This window comes from Phodopus roborovskii, unplaced genomic scaffold (assembly GCF_943737965.1).
Source record: "Phodopus roborovskii unplaced genomic scaffold, PHOROB, whole genome shotgun sequence".
Classification (NCBI taxonomy): Eukaryota; Metazoa; Chordata; class Mammalia; order Rodentia; family Cricetidae; genus Phodopus; species Phodopus roborovskii.
This window is the reverse complement of record NW_026125295.1, coordinates 579,874-598,791: the sequence shown is the minus strand read 5'-3', so window position 1 is coordinate 598,791 and position 18,918 is coordinate 579,874. Positions and strand designations below refer to the sequence as shown.

Here is an 18,918-nt window from a genome sequence, read left to right as displayed (position 1 = left end):
AGTCGTGGGCTCTCGACTGTGCACTCTTCTGAGTGGTAGAACGCCGCACTGCCCTGCTTGGGAACACGGCATTGCCTCCTCTGGTTTACTTAAGCTGTATAAAGTTACCTACCAGGTCATTACGTGGTAGCCATTTTGGTTACCAGAACAACTCTGTCAGAATGCCCATGACACCCATTCCATTTCACCTCATCATATAGGCTTCATATCTCTTCACGTTACAAGAAGGTAATGCATGCAGTTCGTGGGGTGTTTTTAAAAAGGAGAGGGAGAGATAAATTTTGTAGCCGTATAAATTTCATCATGGTATGTTATAACCTTCCTATTTTATTATTAGTTATGGTTGTTGCTTTTACGTACATAATAATTCATAAATCAACCTTATCATAGGAATGAATAGGAATAAACACAGTATATTTAGAATTCAAAACTACTCGTGGTTTCAAGCATAGAGTGGGAATCATAACCCAGAGAGATGCGGTTAAATCTCTCTATTTATAGATGCCCATGTTTATATATAGGGTTATACATTTTTAAAGTATTTTTCCCAAGCCAGCTGGGTCTTGTGGTACACATCTGTAACTCAGGCACTAAGGATGCTGATGTAGGAAGATTGTGATAAGCCTGCATTACACAGCATGTGTGAGTCTTCTCTCAGAAGAAAACATGTTTTCCCCAAATCATAGTTTCAAAAGCATCTTTTCTTATCTGATTTACATTAATTTTTATCAAATGATCTGTAGTCATAATTCTACAATGGAAGAAACTTGAAGCAATCTAAACATTTACAAAATTAACTTTCAACCATTGTTTGTTGCTAATTCAAATACTGTTGTATGCTTAGATTTCTTTTCTTTCACGGGATGTTTTTCCTCATCCTCCAAACTATTTCTATAGTTAAGGGATCCCCATTTGCCCTAAGGGGGGGAGACTATATACACATACATATGTCTAACCAGCAAATACAGGATATGGGATGCATTCCCACTACATTTACATGCCAGTTCTATTTGATTAAGTGATATGGAGATCACTTCTAAGACCCTAAATTGTTAAGCCTTATTTTCTGTTGAACTTTGACATTATCTGGAATTTTCCGAATAGTTAAGCAATGTCTCAATGTCAAGCTCCTTACAAAACTAATCTAGCCAATCTAAGTGTGGTGGCACATACCTGTACCCTCAGAACTCAGGAGGAAACGTCAGAAGGACCTCACACATAGTTAACTCAGGGCCAGCCTATGCTATATAGCCAGACTTGGTCTCAAAAGAGAAAAAGCAAAAGCAAAAAGAAACTTACCGCTAAAGAAAGCCCTGCCAATAATTTGCAAAGCCATAAATGCAATTGACAGTACCACAAAAAAGAAAAAATAAACAGTATGGACAACTGTTTAAAATATTTATCTAGTAGGTTTCATTAATAGCATGTCATTTTAATCCAGTATATGTAGCTACAAGCATGGAGAAAAAAATCAGTCTCTGCATACAGTTTTTACCCTGTGCACGTGAGGGGGGGGTTGAGTTGGAGCACAGGTGGCAGAGAACCAACAACCTCATCCGCTGGTCCATATCTTTCACCTTGTTTGGGCAGGGTCTCTTTCTGTTGGTCAGTGTGTCCTCTGGACCAGGTGCCCCACCAGCTTGCAGAGATCCCATCTCTGTCCCCCATCTCCCCATAGGAATGCTGGGATTTCAGGTGTCTGCTGTGGAAAAAGGGCAGATGAGGTTAAAATGGATTCTGAGGATCCAGAGGCAGTCCTTACTCTTACATAGGAAGCCCTTTAGCCCCCGGGTCATCTCCCAACCCTAAGGGAAAGCATTGAAGTTCCATCTGACATTCTTCTTAATTACCACTGATGATTCCTACAACTGTCTTAGTTCATGCTGGAACTTCACAAGTCCAAGGAGTAACTGGTGGATTAAGTGATAAAGTGACAGCATTAGTCACCTTCAGGTACCTTGATCTTTCTTCCAGACACTCCATCTTTCATTTTTTTTCAAAAACAAGTGTGTGTGTGTGTGTGTGTGTGAGAGAGAGAGAGAGAGAGAGAGAGAGAGAGAGAGAGAGAGAGAGAGAGAGCATGCATTCGTGTAGAGAGCAGAGAACCACTTTGCAGGAATTGGTTCTCTCCTTCTACTATGTAGGTCTTTGTATTGACCCTCATCATGCTGAGCTGCAAAGCTCCTTTGCCCTCTAAGTCATCCTGCACTTCCTCTTATCTGCCTTCTGTCACAATAGTACAAGAGAATAGTTCAATGGAGATGGTCTGAAAAGTGCAACAGTGGAAGCCAGCTCATCCCAGACTCAGAAGAGTATCCTCCCTCATGTCTCATTGCTCTTTGTGACCTTTACATCCATCGTTCTCAAGGACATGCTTGTGCTGTCTGTACTGATTAATACATCGATGATGACTTCCTGCTGTAGATAAGGATTCATCTCTTGGGCCACCAGACACATTTGCCTCTGTCTTCCTCGTTCTGCCCTTTCCAAACAACAGTTAAAACACAATTTTGTGTAAGTCTGAAGGTCAGTTTAGGCATCATGACTAATCACTGATATTTTCTAATTCAAATGTTTTACTATGATTGCATTTCTTTCTTAAACACATTTTGCTTTCCCTCAAATTAAAGAATGCCCTTTCTACTCCCTTAACTTTTCCTATCTCTATAATTTATAAATCCTCCCACAGATCTTTCAAATGCTGCGTCTGCTGTAAAATCAAAGCCATTAAATGTCTGTTTCCTTTGTCTTATTCTTCATCCTACCCTCCCTTTTACATCTTGCAGCACCAGCCTGGGCTACTGCAGAGTTATATGGGAGCCCCTACTTCTACCCACGTCTCTTCTACATTACATCTAATGATCTTTAGTTTCTTAACTTATTCTGTCATTTTTCTAGAGCACATTCTACAGTAGTTATTTTTTTTAAGGATGAGCACATGGAAAGAAAGTATTTTAAAGAAGGATCCACATTTTTGAAAATATCAATCCTGCCATCACTTATATGTGGTAATTTAGCTTAGTATAAAAAACTAGTTTGGGAATAATTTTCTGCCAGAACTTTAGGATTTGACTCTTTTTGAGGTTTTCTTCCAAGTAAATACTAGGCTGAATTCTATTCTTCCTTCCTATTGGTGATTTTTAGTTCCTACAGTATAATTTTACTAGGCCTTTGACATGAGTAAGTGTATTGTACCAATCTACTTACTTGAAATCCAGTAACATCTTTGTTTCTAAGTATTTAAACTGACACACTCCTTTCTTTTAAAATGTTTACCTTTATTTGTTTGTCTTGTGTGTCAGGGGTGTATGTACCCTGCTTGTATATAAAGGTCAGACAACAATTACAGAGGTCAAACTCAAGTTGTCATGCTGGATGGCAAGCCCTTGTGAAATCCCTTTGTTATACTTAAGTTCCTGACTTTAATTTTATGATGAGAAAGCTGTACACATTGAGAAAAATCTGTACTTCAGGTTTTGATCATATCCCAGGACCATTATCAATATAACTGTAAAATTGTCTCAAGAAGCTGGGTAGCAGTGAGCTCCAACTAGACAGCCCCATGGTGCCGGGGAAGCAAGAGCTCTGTATACCACATTCTTTTGAGCGACGGTGTGTAGCAGAGTAAGAATTTCAAGTGCAGTCCATATAGGTATGCGTTTGTGCATGCTTGTGAGTGTGCAGATACACAAGTGCATACATGTGTACACATGCCTATGGAGGCCAGAAGACCTTCTCAGGTATGGATCCTCAGGCACAATCACCTTGTTTTTGAGGCAGGATTGCTCACTGGCCTGAAACATACCAATTAGGTTAGGCTAGGTGACCAGGGAGCCCTACATTGGAATTACAAACACACACCATCACACCTAGCTTTTATGTTTGATGTGAGCCCTGGGTTGAGCTCAGTCCCTCATGCTCACAAGGCAAGCCCTTGACCAGCTTGGCCTTAGCTAACTTCTTCTATGCACTTTTGACTCAAACTATTTTCAGCTTATGCTTATCTGATTAGGACACAACCTTTCCACAGGTCAAGGGATGATGTCTCATTGTGAAACTGTTGTGTTAGCAGCCCTGTGGAGAGAAGGTTCGCATTTGATGATGAAGGTAGGGAAAAGAAATCTGTGGTTGCATTTTTAAATTTGAAGACCCAGTGGAGATGCACTGAAATTCAAAACTAAGTGTTTCCCTGTAGTTGGATGACATAAGGGGAACATATGGCCAGACATTGGTGATGGACAGCAGGAATAACAGAACGAAGTCAGATCAAGCATCTCAAATTTTTCTAGAATAAACCAGGACCGCTGCAGTGATCCAAACCACTCCCTCCCAGTTCTCTGAAGTTGAGAGTAGAAGCCCCACTCCCCACCAACCTTCAGGGAAGCTTGTCATTGCACAGTGAAAATGGGCACAGCTGACACTGAGTAATTGCTGGCAATCTGATTCATACTAAGCAGCAGAGTATGAAAGCGGCCAGAAAACCGGAGTCAGGGAAAGGAAATATATAGATACAGGAAAATATACCATCATTTATAATGACAGCATTTCAGAGGCCAGCTCACAGCAAAGCCACTTCCCTTTGAAGATCTTTCTTACCTTCCCACCTAGGTGCAAACAGCAGGCTCTGAAGTGAAATGAAAAGCCATTGCTCTCCAAGGCCAGCCTTTGAAAGAACAGCATGCTTTACCTGAGGGATTTTCTCAGAAACAAATGGGGTCTTTTCTGTCGCTGTGTATAAACAAGTAATGTACCTTCATGATCTCTGTGTGTGGGGGGGGGGGGTGTGGGTGTACGCGCGTGTGTGCGCGCGCGCGCGCGCGTGTGCATTTGTGAGGATGAAGAAACAAGAGAGAGAAGCTTTCTGTCTTCACGTATAACAGAGACAGATCCTCTGTTAAATGGTGCTTCCTGAAGGGACTTTCCAGATGACACTTCCAAAGGATTTCTAGTCCTTTGCCCATTCAGGGATGTACGCATTGCTTTTCCCAGATGAAATATGGATCCTTGTATTTCTTTGTTACACCATCTAACTAACCCTGACTTCATCTGCATATACAGTAAGCAATCCTGGGGGGGGGGGGGCGAACCAGGAGGAGTATTTGAGTCAAGCTGTGAAAGAACAGAAGGGGGTGAGCAAGGTGAGACCTCTGTTGCCTTGGGGCAAACTATGACCCCTGAAGACTCATTTTTTAAAATTAAACAATGCAGCTAGAATTCCACTTCCCCTTCTAGCTTCTAAATATTCCCACAGGGTTGAGGAATCCGTTCCCATGAAGACCTCGGATCAGCCACTGTTTTGTCACCGTGTGCTGTGATTATGAAGGAATTTGCTCGTTAGTTATTTAATGCATTGTGTACAAGGCAAGATTTACAGCAACAAACCAACACACACCGTCCTTGGTCTCATTGAGTTCAATGAAGGAAGGAAAGAAGGAAGGAAGGAAAGACAAAAGCAAGCTTTCAAGTAAATGCTCATTGCTAATTATGATGAGTGGTATAGAAGATGATCACACGGAGGGCTGGGTTGTGGCTCAGTGACTCGAGTGCATACCTAGCATGTGCAAGACCCCAGGGCTCATCTCCAGTGTGAAGGATGTGGGGGGGGGATATAAGGAGATGCTGGGGGACTGGAGGCGGAGGGAGAGTGAAGCGTGAGAGTAACAGGGTGGAAATAAGGAAGAAGAGGGGAGAGGAGAGGACAGTGGAAAAGAGGAAGAGGGGGTGGGAGGGAGATGTAAGGAAGGGGAAAGAGAAGAAAATACTTGGACAGGGGAAGGGAAATGCTTGGTGCAATTGACAGAGTGAAAGCGAAGGGGTCACTAGCCCAGGAAAGGGAGACAGGACTGCATTGTAGATATATAAAGTATGCATGCAAGCACCCCGAGGGACGAAAGAGCTAATGCATCCAGAGAACTGAAAGTCAGCCACATGGATAGCATGTCATGAGCATGAGGGAGTGCACGCTTCCTCAACTCACGTCACGCTTCCCCATCGGGGTGAGCAGGCGAGAACGGGTAAGGTGTTAGGAACAATGTGACTCGGTAAGGACCAAAAGAGAAGAGATGGGCATTTTACATGAACAGCAAAGGACGTGGCTTTTGCTAACTTAAATTAAGACAAAGAAAGCATGGATTTGCTAACGTCCTGAACATAAAAAGGGAGGAACCAGAGAGGATGCCTTAAGCAGGAGATGTGGGATGGGGGAAAGGATACGCAATGTTAAAATTTTCCAGTTTTCAAGTTTCCTGAAAGAAATCCCAGAGAAGAATTAACTGGCTAGAAAATATCCCCCTTTTTCAGGGATTTCAGACCAGACCACAGGAAAGGGCAAGCTGTACCTAACCAGAGTTTGCTGTGTGCCTGACAGGAACACACGCTAAGCATGGACTGCGCTGCGGGGCCTGTAAGATGAGCATCCATCACAAGTGTGCAGACGGCCTGGCACCCCAGCGGTGCATGGGCAAGCTGGTAAGGACTGGTGTCAGCCTGAGGGAACCCTGGAACACTCTGTCCAGAGGCCCTAGGAGCCTGTCCCAGGGGAGCCACCCCCTCTAAACGCCTCAGGAGTTCTGAAGCATCCTCAGAAGTGCTGGCCGGCCCATCAGCTCCATGGGCACAGTGAAGGAGTGGGGAGATATGTCAATCTCTGTAACAGATGCCCTACACTGGAAAGGGGTCCAATCCTCAGAAGGTGCCAGCTTTCTCTCAGGTGGGGACTTCTCGGCTACAGCATTTCATTTCTCTTCACCCAGGACAATTCAGGTTTTCAGAGTGAAAATTAAACATGGCAGGAGCTCCATCAGCCCATGCAAACCAGGTTACAAGGTGTTGAATTAGTTGCTATTTGCTTGGGGGTGGAGAAAAGACTGGAGCTAACCCTCTGGCCTGAGTGTCCCTGTGACAGTCTTGTTTGTCAGACTAAAGAGATCTCACAGTCTGCGCACATTCCACTCAGACCATCTCAGCAGTGTGGCCTCCAGTCCCAGCATGCCTCAGAACACATTTGAAGGCCACTGAAACCACAGTGACAAAATATTACACCATTATCTACTATAGGGAATTAGCAACAGTCTCCAGAAACTGTTAATCTGAGCCCAGGAAGGAATTCTGATGGCTTTTCCACATCCAAGGAGAAGTTCATGACGAGTAGGTACAGCATCTTAACACCAGATGCAATGCCAACAAAGACCCGCCTTCAGGGTAGGGAGCTGCCTCTAACCCCAGTCTCTGGCAATGCCCAGACAAGCATGGATACCACTTGCAAGAACATGTGAGCAGACTCATGGATGCTTGTAGGGTCCAAGTCACCAAGTTACCTTCCAACCCTGGAGCATATCAAATCTAGGTTCTGAGAAAGTACATCCAGGGACTCTGGCTTGCAATGTCCTCTTCTTTTAAATTCCTCTCACATCTGTTCCCCTCTGTGTTTCCAACGGTACAAGGGAAAGACCACAGGTCAGAAACACACAGAAGCTAGAGAACCAAGTTGATGGTTCTGGGTGACACTCTGAAAACATACAGGGGCCTTGGGCATGCCCTGACCTCTGTCTTCCCCTGTGGAGACTTTTTACAATTTGAAGCACCCACAGTAAGCTGTGGTGTAAAACTGTGTGAGGTATCCTGGGGTGGGGGGTTCTGTATGTAGTGAAGTTATAGGGCCCAGTAGGAAAGGCAAGGGCCAGGAAGCTAGAAGCTTGCCTTCTAGATGGAACCTTAGCTTACTCGCCTCGTCTCCAGTCAGTGGTAAATCATAGCATTAACAGCCTATGTCAGTACACTAATGAGAGGCAACGACAGGCAAGACTCCTGCTTGGTTTTCTCCATCTCCTCTCTGACATTAAGCCCTTCTCTTCTTCATTCTGTCTCCAGCCAAAGGGATTTCGGCGTTACTACAGCTCCCCTCTGCTCATCCATGAACAGTTTGGATGCATTAAAGAAGTTATGCCCATTGGTGAGTTGGGACGGCGATGCACTGAGGTGTCAGTGATGACAGTGACCCTATAAGAACTACAAAGCCAGTGGGACAGCCTTGGCTACCTGTGTGGTGGTTTGCTTTTTAGCTCTACTTATTTGGTTGGAGAGGAAACATTTTCATCATTCCCCCTAATGGAGTTTAAAAATAGCAGTCTCAAAAGCAGATGCCATAATTTCCAGACATTCAGAAACAGGACAACACACTTGCCCAACCATCAGCATCAAAGCAACACATCCACTCAACCATCAGCATGGGGCATGGCACCCTGCAGCCCTGGTGCAGAGTGAGCTCTCTGTTTATCAACAGCATCATTGAACGTTCTGCCATATGCTGTAAGATGGAGCCAGTAGTCATTACTTTTCACAATTATTTATATATTTATGTAGTATTTATAATTATATATAGCATATATTGCAGCGAGAAATCCACATGCATCTATCTAATGCGTAACAAGGATTTATAAAAATATGAAAAGGGGAAAAAGTACACTCATGAATACAGAATGTGGTAAATCCTGCTGCAGAGTCCTTGGAAAGCTGGATCAACTGGGTTTTCACCACCCAAAAGAGCTTGAGCCCCTCCCCCTTTCTTTTTTAAGAGGTCACATTGTCAGCAGATGAGAAGCACCTACCTCTATCAGGCCACATAGCCCAATGTCATGGGCAGAGCAAATACCCACTACAAATATATATATATATATATATATATATATATATATATATATATATCATATACAATATATATATAATATATATTGTATATACACATGTATATACATGTATATATATGTATATACATATACATATGCATATGTATATACATATACTATATATTGTATATGGTATATATATAATGTAACATGTATATCAATGCTGAGTAGAAACTCAACAAACGACACTATTTAATGAAGTACCCTCTACAGATGTGGTGTGGCTATCTTCTTTTAATTGGCTTCCCTTTGTTGTTTTAGTTGGGTGGGTTGCTTTTGTTTGTTTTGTTTTCTGTACCTGCAAGTCTCTACATACCTACACCACAGCCTTTTTAGTTGGATGGATTTTAAACTAGAAATGATAAACTGGACAACTTTTCATGAGACGTATAATGTTTGATGGCTGGTTGTTTGAGAACATGTGTCCCTGCTTCAAAATTTTTCTCTCAAGAGATCAGCACTTCTTACAGTAGGAAACAAACTGGTCTCTGGGAAGACCCATCAAGGTGTAGTGGGAAGACAAAGAGGAAAGCTACCCACTCAGGAACACCTCCTCGGGGGCAGAGTTCCAGTTAGACATATCTGGTTTCCTGGGAGAATGTGAGCAGGATGATGTGAACCCCAGTTCTGGTTGGACATGTGGAGTTCCACTAGGTAGCGAGAGCATTTGATGTGAGCCCTAGTCCATTAGGACAGAGTGAACACACAAAGCCCCCTGGCCGGGTCCCTGGGACTCTTTGGCAGAAGTTTTGCTTCTTGGGTCTTCTGGGTTCTCTGTAATGGATATTTTCCTTCTTTTGCAGCTTGTGGCAATAAGGTGGACCCCGTGTATGAGGCCCTCCGATTTGGCACTTCCCTGGCCCAGAGAACGAAGAAGGGCAGCTCAGGCAGTGGCTCTGACTCACCCCCCAGAACCTCGGTAATGGACCTTGTCATCAGTCCTATCAAGTGTCTGGGTGTCAAGCAGGGGAGATGGCTTAGTTGATTAAGTTCTAGCAGCATGCATGAAGACCCAAGTTAGATTCCAAGAACCCAGGTAAAAGTCAGTGCAGATGGTGTGTCTGTAGCCCCCAAAAAAGGAGAGAGACAGCAGGTCCCTCAAACTCATTGACAACCCAACCTCAAGGATTGTTGAGCTCAAAGCTTAGTGTCAAACAGTTGTGGGTTCCTATGTCCAGTAGTAGAGAGTAGGGATGTAGGTCATGTGAGGCTAGAAAGCCTTCTGATGCCACACACTTTCTAAGATGCCGTCTTTAAACCCATTGGAAGCTCTGTCCTTCTACTGACTTCCAAGAGGAAAAAAAATCATAATCATATTTCATTGTCTACATTAATGAAATTCTCAAGAAGAAAAGTGACAGTTTAAAAAGGAAAAACAACTTCCATGGCTTTTTTCCCCCAGCTTATGCATAACATTAACCCCATTGAAGTTTGTCTTCTATGTGGTGAGGGTGAATAGTAGTGGACACTTTGCTAGGACTGTAGGGGACACTAAAGAGGAAGGGGACTCGCTTCTCATGCTCACACAGCAACCACTTTACCAAGCAAGCCCTCCTCAGTCTCCTAGAATGTGTGACATGACCTGATGACCTTCTGACGAGGATATCATTCTCATTTGAAGTTCAAATGGTGATGTGTCATTAATTCATCTACTGGGAGAACCATAGAAAGGGTGCTAAATGTGATTTAAATAAACACCATGCCAAAGTGCATGAATATATGTGGGTATCTGTGTGCCCCTTAAGATGCCAATCAGTGAGAGACCATATATAAGAGCTGAAAATTCACAAATGCTGTGCACTTAATCCCTCTTTAGCTCCAGTACTGGCATTAAAGCTCTGTACTCAGTTGGCCATGATACATCACGGCTCACTGGCTTACTCTGTGATGTCTCCTATTTCCTCTAAGACGTCAGAGCTCGTGGAGGTCCCTGAAGAGGCTGATGGACCGGGAGATGGGTCTGATCTCAGGACACGCAGCAACAGTGGTGAGTGGGGAGACCTGAGCACACTGTCAGGGGCTACAGGCGCTGTGTCCACTTCTTTCATGCCCCTCTCGTTCTCTGATAGCTCTGGAATGTGACCTGGGCAAGAGTCTGGTTTTCTTAAAGAAAGGTGGGTGTCCATTCCAGGCAATTCCAATAATCAGATTCTGCTTCCCTCTACCCTCTCTCCTCAGTTCTCAGACCTACAGGCCTGGCCATCAAAAGGTTTAGGAGTTGTTTGCAACCCTTTTGCTAATGAGTTTTTCCTAAACTGACCCAGATTAGATCTGAAAACCCAACCACTTGGATGTTACTTTGTGCCACATCTGAGGTACCTGAATCATGGGCAGTGGCCCAGCCAGAAAGAGAGGGACACGTTCCAGTCATTTTAGGAGATTATTAAGATTCAGAAACCACTGTGGGGGATAGGAAATATCTCACTAAGTGTTTGCCTTGAAAGCACAAGGACCTGAGATCAATGTCCAGAATCTACATGTTTAAAAAATGGATGATGCCCAAGGAATGTCAGAAGAGGTTGGCCACACTAGATTCTACAAACACTGGCACATATGTGCACTCAAATCTGTACACCCATCAGTACCTGAACATATAAGAACATCCATATGCAAGCACACAATACCACACACACACACACACACACACACACACACACACACACACACACACACGGAAAAAAACCAATATGGTGGCTGGAGAGTTGGGTCAGAGGTTGAGAGGGCTGATTGCTCTATCAGAGAGGCAGAGTTTGGATTTCAGCACATACATAGGGCAGCTCATAAAGCTACAGCTCCAATGGATCTGTTGCCCCTTCATGCCTCTATGTGTACCTGTTTACACACATACACACTCATGCATGTGCACACATTTACACACACTAAACTAGTAGGGATATAGCTAGGCAGATTACAACAAAACCTAAAAGTCCTTCAACTATCTGAAGACAACCTTAGCCTTCAGGTTAGTGGAAGATAGAGGAAGATTTTGCTTCACAGACCCAAGGATATGAGATCAAACACAGGAGAGTGATAAATTCCTGTTATGGGGGCTAAAAGTCACCAAGATAGTTTGGCTCCACATCTGTAAGAACTGACTCCACAGTCACAGAGATTAGTCGGTTGATCAGCCTTGTTGAGCCTTTAACACAGGCGAGGCTGTTTTTTTCTGGACACTTCAGTTCATGGGTTCTTTAGCATCATACAAGAAAATATGGCGCAACCACTAGTTGAGCTCTTAGCAACGTGTCAGCAGACACACTGTTAGCAGGAAGAATCAGACAGAGTCATCCTGGCCCAGGTCTGTGTAGAACCATGTGCCTGGTAACTGGATTTAGCCAGCAGCCACAGAGTTTAACATCTCAAAGATTAAGCCACAAGTCACATAATTAAACTTGCACATTCATGTGGCAAGTCTAGCTAGCCGCTCATGCCGAGTCTAATCTCTCTGGTCACCTGTCTGCTGGCTGTCTTCTTCAGTGGACCCGGTGGCCTCTGCACTGGACATGTAGGCCTCAGCAAGCCCTGTTCTGGATTTCGAGATCATGTGACCTAGAGGCACTGAGTAGACGCTTTCTACCCATGTCTAAAATGAAAGCATTGACATCATTAGGAGTTCCAATGGGCAAGGCTTAGCCACCCATCCCTGATAAAGCAACTAGATAGATACACAATGGCAAAAGGCAGAGTGAAGTGGCCACAGGTGACAAGAAACAGACACAGAGGTCCAGGGTACAAACAAGCAGTTTAAAAAGTGGGCAGGGTAGGCTAGAGAGATTGCTCAGTGGTTAAGAACACTTGCTGTTCTTAAAGAGGACCAGAGTTCAGGTCCTAGCACCCACATCAGGCAATGCACTGCCTTAACTCTACTCCAGGAGATCCAGCACCCTCTTCTTTTCTCCAAAGGCACTGTACACATGTATGTATACATATGCATACACAGGCACAAATGAAAATAAAATAAAGGGCAAGAGATATGCCATATTAAGGAGTCTTGGTCAAGCTGCAATCCTGACCATCGTGGCCTACCATTATCTAGGCTTCATTCTGCACAGTGGTCTAGTATAGTGTTGAGCTGTTAATCTGATATTTGCAAGGATACAGCCTCATCTTCATGGATGATTATCCTCATCTGAGAGGTTTTGCTCTTCCTGGAATTCAAAATGACTCAGGAGGAAGTCTTACCTCTAAGCCTTAAGCTAGTTACAGATACAAAAATGAAGGCAGGGAGTCCAGGCTCTCACTCCTTGCTTTTAGTTACCTTGTGGGCCCAAGTGGGGAATCAGCACTTGTTAGCAAAAGCAGTTTTTAAGTGCTATTGCAATACTGTGAATCCATAAGGCTGCTGTGATCTTTAAATAAGATAATGTAATGCCACCCACACACATTAAGCCAGCCTTCATCTCCTGCATCAGGCTTTTTCAGATATCTATGAGGCCCAGCCTTTGGAATGTGGAACTAATATTGGCAGATATCAGGGTCCCTGGAGTACTTTAAGATGGGTTCCAGATTCTTGAGTCTCCAAACAAAGAATTAGCAAAGACACGTAGTTGCAATGGAACCAGAGACGATTTGTTAAGAGAATGGATAGGGAAGTTGGCCAGAGCAGAGAAATTGCTTCAGAGCTAAGTGGTGCCTAGTGCACAATGGACCAGGGCCTTTAGGCTCCTTTGTGTGCCATGGACCATCTTGCTCAAGCTCTGTTACATGGTTCTACTGCCACTCCATCCTTCAGGGGCCTCATTAGCATCTTAACTCTCCACCCAAGGGCATGGAGATTTTGTGCACGGATGAATGGATTTGAGACAGTGTGCCTGCACCAGTGACCAGTTTTAGCCTTCTTCTGTGTGAACTGCTTACATTTTGTTTTCTTAGTATGCATATTTTGTGCGGCTTTAGACAAGGCCTTCTGGACCTCATGCTCTGTCCTAGTCTCCAGCCTCACAGGCACCATAAAATTAAAAACACGCATGCTGTTTCTTGGTCTCTTCAGCCACAAGGACTCTCCCACACCTCTCTCTGCTCAGGGAATAGGAATACAACTCAACCATTGGTTAGACCAAAGTCTTTTTATTTGGTCAGTCTCCCCCTTTCTTCACACACTTCCACATCGAGCCCATCAGCAAATCTGCCTATAGATCATGAGAGCAGCCAACACGTGCCTTCCACTGGGCTTGCTGTCTCAGCCATCCAGGTCTGACTCCATTAATGCTAGCCTGTTAGACTCGGTCCATTTGATAGTTGAGATTCCCCTTAATGACAGATAGATTTTTCTCTCGCCAACTGCTCTTAACAGAGTTGCACATTACAAACAGCTGGATTTGGGAATTATCATTGCAAAGTGTGATTACTACTAACAAATTCTTCATAAGCTCCTTGAGGCAGAGACACAGCCTGGAGATTCCTGCTCTACCTGTCCACAGACCCCATATCACTTGGGTAACCTGTGAGAAATGCAGAATTTCAGTGTACCTGCTGAATAGGCATGGGTATATGATCTGTGGTGTTTGAGAAGTAGGGTTAGAGCACTCAGTTCCTCCCACTCCCAACACACACACACACACACACACACACACACACACAGAGAGAGAGAGAGAATATTCCAAATAAATGAAGAGTGAAGAATAAACACACTCAAAAGCATAAAGTTGACTATTTTCCATCTATTCCATGTTAACTGGCAATTCACAGCCATATTGAAAGAGATCCATAGGACTGGATGGACACAGTAGCACATGCCTGAAATCTGAATGCTCAGGAAGCAGAGACAGGATGATCACAAGTTCAAAGCCAGCCCAAACTACATAAGCAGCCCATCTCAATTCTTTTAAAGTAAGGAATAAGGAAAAGTAAAGTAAAAAGGTCATAGGAAGAGAAAGATGCATGTTATAAACTTGCAACACGCTTTGTAGATTCATATACAAGCCCTTTGATCGGCATAGTTTTTTTCACAATGCCTTAGCAGCTACAGGGGGATTAATCATGCAGCAGTTTGCTCCACACTCTTGGTTGCTCTCGGTCCCTCATCCATGCAGATAATGGGGAGAAAGCACACTCAAATGATGCAGTTTCCTTTGGGTCCTCTTGATTAGGACAAGAAGGTGTAGCCTATCAGAATTTCTGTGCAACTGGTCACAAGCTGTTCTGAATGGCATGTTCCATCATGACCAAAAGGCACACCAGCAGGCTTCAATGGCCACATTTCACTCTGATCATATTGATAGTCGTTTTCCCTGGAAAAGGAGCAGAGTGTAGGTAGTGCACATCCTTAGAAGTTCGCGTCTGAAAAGACTGAACCAATCAATATCCACTCGAGGATGTCACAAAGCCCAGTGCTGCCTCAGTTTACGCTTGCATGAAGAACTTTTGCCAAGAAAGAAAAGTAAGCAAACTTTGGTTTTGAACATTTACCTTTGTCTTTAGTATATGTTGTTTCCAGATATCAAATGCTCACTTGTCACCAGTGGGGGAGGAAAGAAGATGAGATGGAGGAGGAATAGGAGAAACAGGGTAAAATAGGAGAGTAGGAGGAGGGAGAAAGGGGGGAAGTAGAAAGAGAATAAGAGAGAGAGGGAGCTTTCCTTCTTAAATTTACAGTCTGAATCCATGCTTCCTGTATGAGCAAAGCTCATAATTCATGCGCAGAGGCAAAGGTGACTCCAGTCTATGGAATTTAAATCAAGAACTCAAACATTCCCCACAATAAGCTTTTAACAAACATAATGTAATAATCCAAAATCAGTGAACAGGAACATGTGTTACTATCCCAATGGAAGTCCTCTGTGCTAGCCATTGTACCACAGAGTCACCTGAAAATGTGCTGCTATCAGGGAGAGGTAACAGAGTCCGTTAATTTAAGGTCAGCGCCTCGGAGTCATATGTGTCAAAATTATCACACAATTATATAGTCATTTATATTTAAAATGCTTAATTTAAACTAGAAAATCTAACAAAAGAACAAGAGACTATCAAGTATGAAAATCTTAAGAAAACTCCAAAAGAGAGCTTCCAGAATATTGTAAAGTAGAAATGTGTTTGACGAGCTGGATCGGGCATTCGACACAGCTGAAGAGAGCTAATAAACATAGTGAATACCCAGGGTTACAAAGACTGGGAGTAAATGTGTTGTGGAAAGAGAGTGGACAATTCCAATGCACATCCAGCTGGCATACACAGAGATGGGATTAAGAGAACATTCAGGCTTAGAACTCACAGAACTGAATGAAGACACCATTCCTCGAAGCCATCTCTGTGACACAACAGTACTACAAAGGCAGCCAAGTACTGATGATGCTGAATGGCAGATGATAACAGAGGAATGAAAATTATACAAGAGGGTCTTACACATTACTGCTGAAGCTAACAGTGATATGGCATCTTTAGAATGAAAGAAAGAAGAAAGGAAAGAGGGAGGGTTGGAGAAAGGAAGGACTCATAGCTTGGAATCATAAATAAAGCAGCCATAGTGTCTTGGTTTAGGATTTTATTGCTGTGAAGAGACACCATGATCATGGCAACTCTTATAAAGGAAAACATTTAATTGGGGTAACTTACAGTTTCAGAGGTAAGTTCAGTCCATTATCATCATGGCAGGGAACATGGAGGCATGCAGGAAGATGTGGTGCTGGAGCTGTGAGTGCTATATTTTGACTCAGAGGCAACAGGAAGTTAACTGAGTGTCACACTGAATCAAACTTGAGAAAAGAGACCTCAAAGCCCACCCCCAGAGTGACACACTTCCTCCAACAAGATCACACCTACTCCAACGAGGCCACACCTCTTAATAGTGCCACTCCCATTGGGGGGCCATTTCCTTTCAAACTATATACACAGCAAACATCCTGAGGCAAGAAGAAATGGAAAGTCAAGAGAGAGATGGGGCCAGGGAGAAGGATCTGTGAGTAGAAGCACTTGCCATCCAAGCCTGGCAACCTCTACTCAATCCCCAGATCCCACTGTGGATAAAGAAAACTTGTCCCTAAAAATTGTCGTCACACGCATACGACCTTCACACATCATATACATATGGAATAATAAATAAATAAATAAATGATAAAAATGAAAGTAACAAATGTAAGTTAAATCTAGATCTAGGCAAGCATACATTGGTCACCAAAAAATAAATAAATAAATAAATAAACTAAAGTGCTGACCTGTAAAATAGACAATGAGCCTTCAGTGATCCTCATACTGTTTGAGGGAAGCTTAAAAATATTTTACTTTAAACTTTATTAAAGTGCGCTTCATTAAAGATCTAAGATAAGACAAAGGATAGCAAAATAGACCAAATTTTCTAAACTGCAAAAGGCAACAAAAATTGAATGAATTGAGTGGGAAGTAGGAGCCAACCAATCAAAGAGAAAGCACTAGGAACTTAACCTGTGGTTATCCTCCAGACTCCTTAAACACACACACAGGTAGACACAAACACAAGCATGCATGCACGTGTGCGCGCACGCGCGCGTGCGCACACACACACACACGAGCACACACATGAATATGTATACAGGTGTCAATAAAAAGTCAGAAAACAAAATATGATACTCCCATCCAAAGACAGCATGAAAATGGTAATCATAAAAATACAAGCAGACATCATTAGCTTGCAAAGACAGGGCAATAAATCCTGCGTGGATATTAAAGAGAACAAAATTTATACGCTCCAACAATTTTTAAGATGGAACAAAGTAGGAAATCAAGATGTCACAACCAAAAGGGGAGTATAACACACCAAAAAGACAAGACAGCCGTCAAATTCTCCCAGAAAAGCTTGTCAACCTTTTCTAAATGAGCTGATACCAAAATTGCCAGAGTGACTGTGGCCCAACTGCAGAGGATGGAATGAGAAATTGTGAGCATTTCTAATCCTTATAGAAACCAAATCAACATTTGCACGACAAAACTACCAAGCCTGGACAACTTCATAGGTAAATTCTACCAAACAATTAAGGAGCAGAAAATTTCCACATTACATAAACTCTTTCTGAGAAGCAAAAGTACCGAGGGGAGGGCAGACACATTCTCTAACTTGGTTTACGAGGTTATTACAATACTGACTTCAAAACCAAACAAGGCCGGAGAAGGGGAAATTGCTGGCCGCTCTCTCTTGAGTATGGATGCAAAAGTCTGTAGTAAAATTTCTCGTGCACTGAACCCAGTGATGGACTTTTAAAGGGCACGGCATGATAACTACTTTGGGATTAGACCAAGAACTTAAATACGGGCCCCTATCAGATAACTTAGTAATGTAATATGACATATATCATTAAAAAGGAAAAGGACATGGGCAACACAGATCTACAAAATGAAAGAAAAAAAAAACACTATAAAGCAGCTAGAATAACAGTTGTACAGTATACCCGGTTGTGCAATATACATATTGTGTAGTATCACACTGTGCAATATATAGAGTTGGGCAGTATACAGACACCTGACTTACTTTTCTCTTTCATTCTGCAAATCAGCTTCAGAAACAATTTGGAGAGGGGGAAGGGGACATTGGTTCTTGCAGAAGGCCTAAGTTCAGTTTCCAATCACTCACCCACATTTGATCACCACCACCCATGCATGGTGGCTCACAACTCCAGATCCAAGGGATCTGTCACTTTTCTGACCCTCACAGGCAGTTACACTCATGTGCACACACACAAACACACACACACACACACACACACACACACAATGAAATAACTAAAAATAAAATCTTAGGAAGAAGAAGAAATGGCTCGAGGAAATAGATTTTAAAACCCCCACTACTCCTGGCTCCACTCTGCTTTTGACTGCAGATCTGAAAAACTTAAAGGTCACTTCAAATAATTTTCTTGACAGTTCATAGCATAATGCACATTTGAACTAAATAGACCTGATGGCTATTCAATGAAAGGCTAAAATACAATGAAACTTAAAGCTGTACAATTATTCCAAACTGGACATTGTAGACTCACCTGATATGATTCCCTTCTTTAGATCCTCTTTGTTTCCATTCAATTATTTACTAATCTTTTCGGAAGAATACAGTTTTATACTTACAGAACCAAGTGTTTTCACCAGGATTTGAAGAGATGATGTAATACCAGAAAAGGGTGTTGCCGGTCTCTGTCCTGTTTCACCAAGTAAACTCCAAGTGACCAAATGCCTCAGGCAAAATCTGTGGGAAGGGACCATTTGCCACAACTCAGTGATGCTCCATTGGTAGCATGTGGGCATCTTGGACATCCTTGTGCCAATGAAACTGTAT

The 18,918-nt window shown here is 43.0% G+C and overlaps 1 protein-coding gene across 2 annotated transcripts in view; it reads left to right on the top strand.

The window, feature by feature from the left end:
- The window catches only part of Stac (SH3 and cysteine rich domain), a 120,110-nt gene that overhangs the window by 70,834 nt on the left and 30,358 nt on the right, over positions 1–18,918 (top strand). For both annotated transcript variants that reach the window (XM_051201402.1, XM_051201394.1), the window contains exons 3-6: positions 6,368–6,468; positions 7,870–7,951; positions 9,488–9,603; positions 10,593–10,671. In XM_051201402.1, the coding sequence (XP_051057359.1) occupies positions 6,368–6,468; positions 7,870–7,951; positions 9,488–9,603; positions 10,593–10,671 (378 nt within the window). The remainder of the gene's footprint in view (positions 1–6,367; positions 6,469–7,869; positions 7,952–9,487; positions 9,604–10,592; positions 10,672–18,918) is intronic.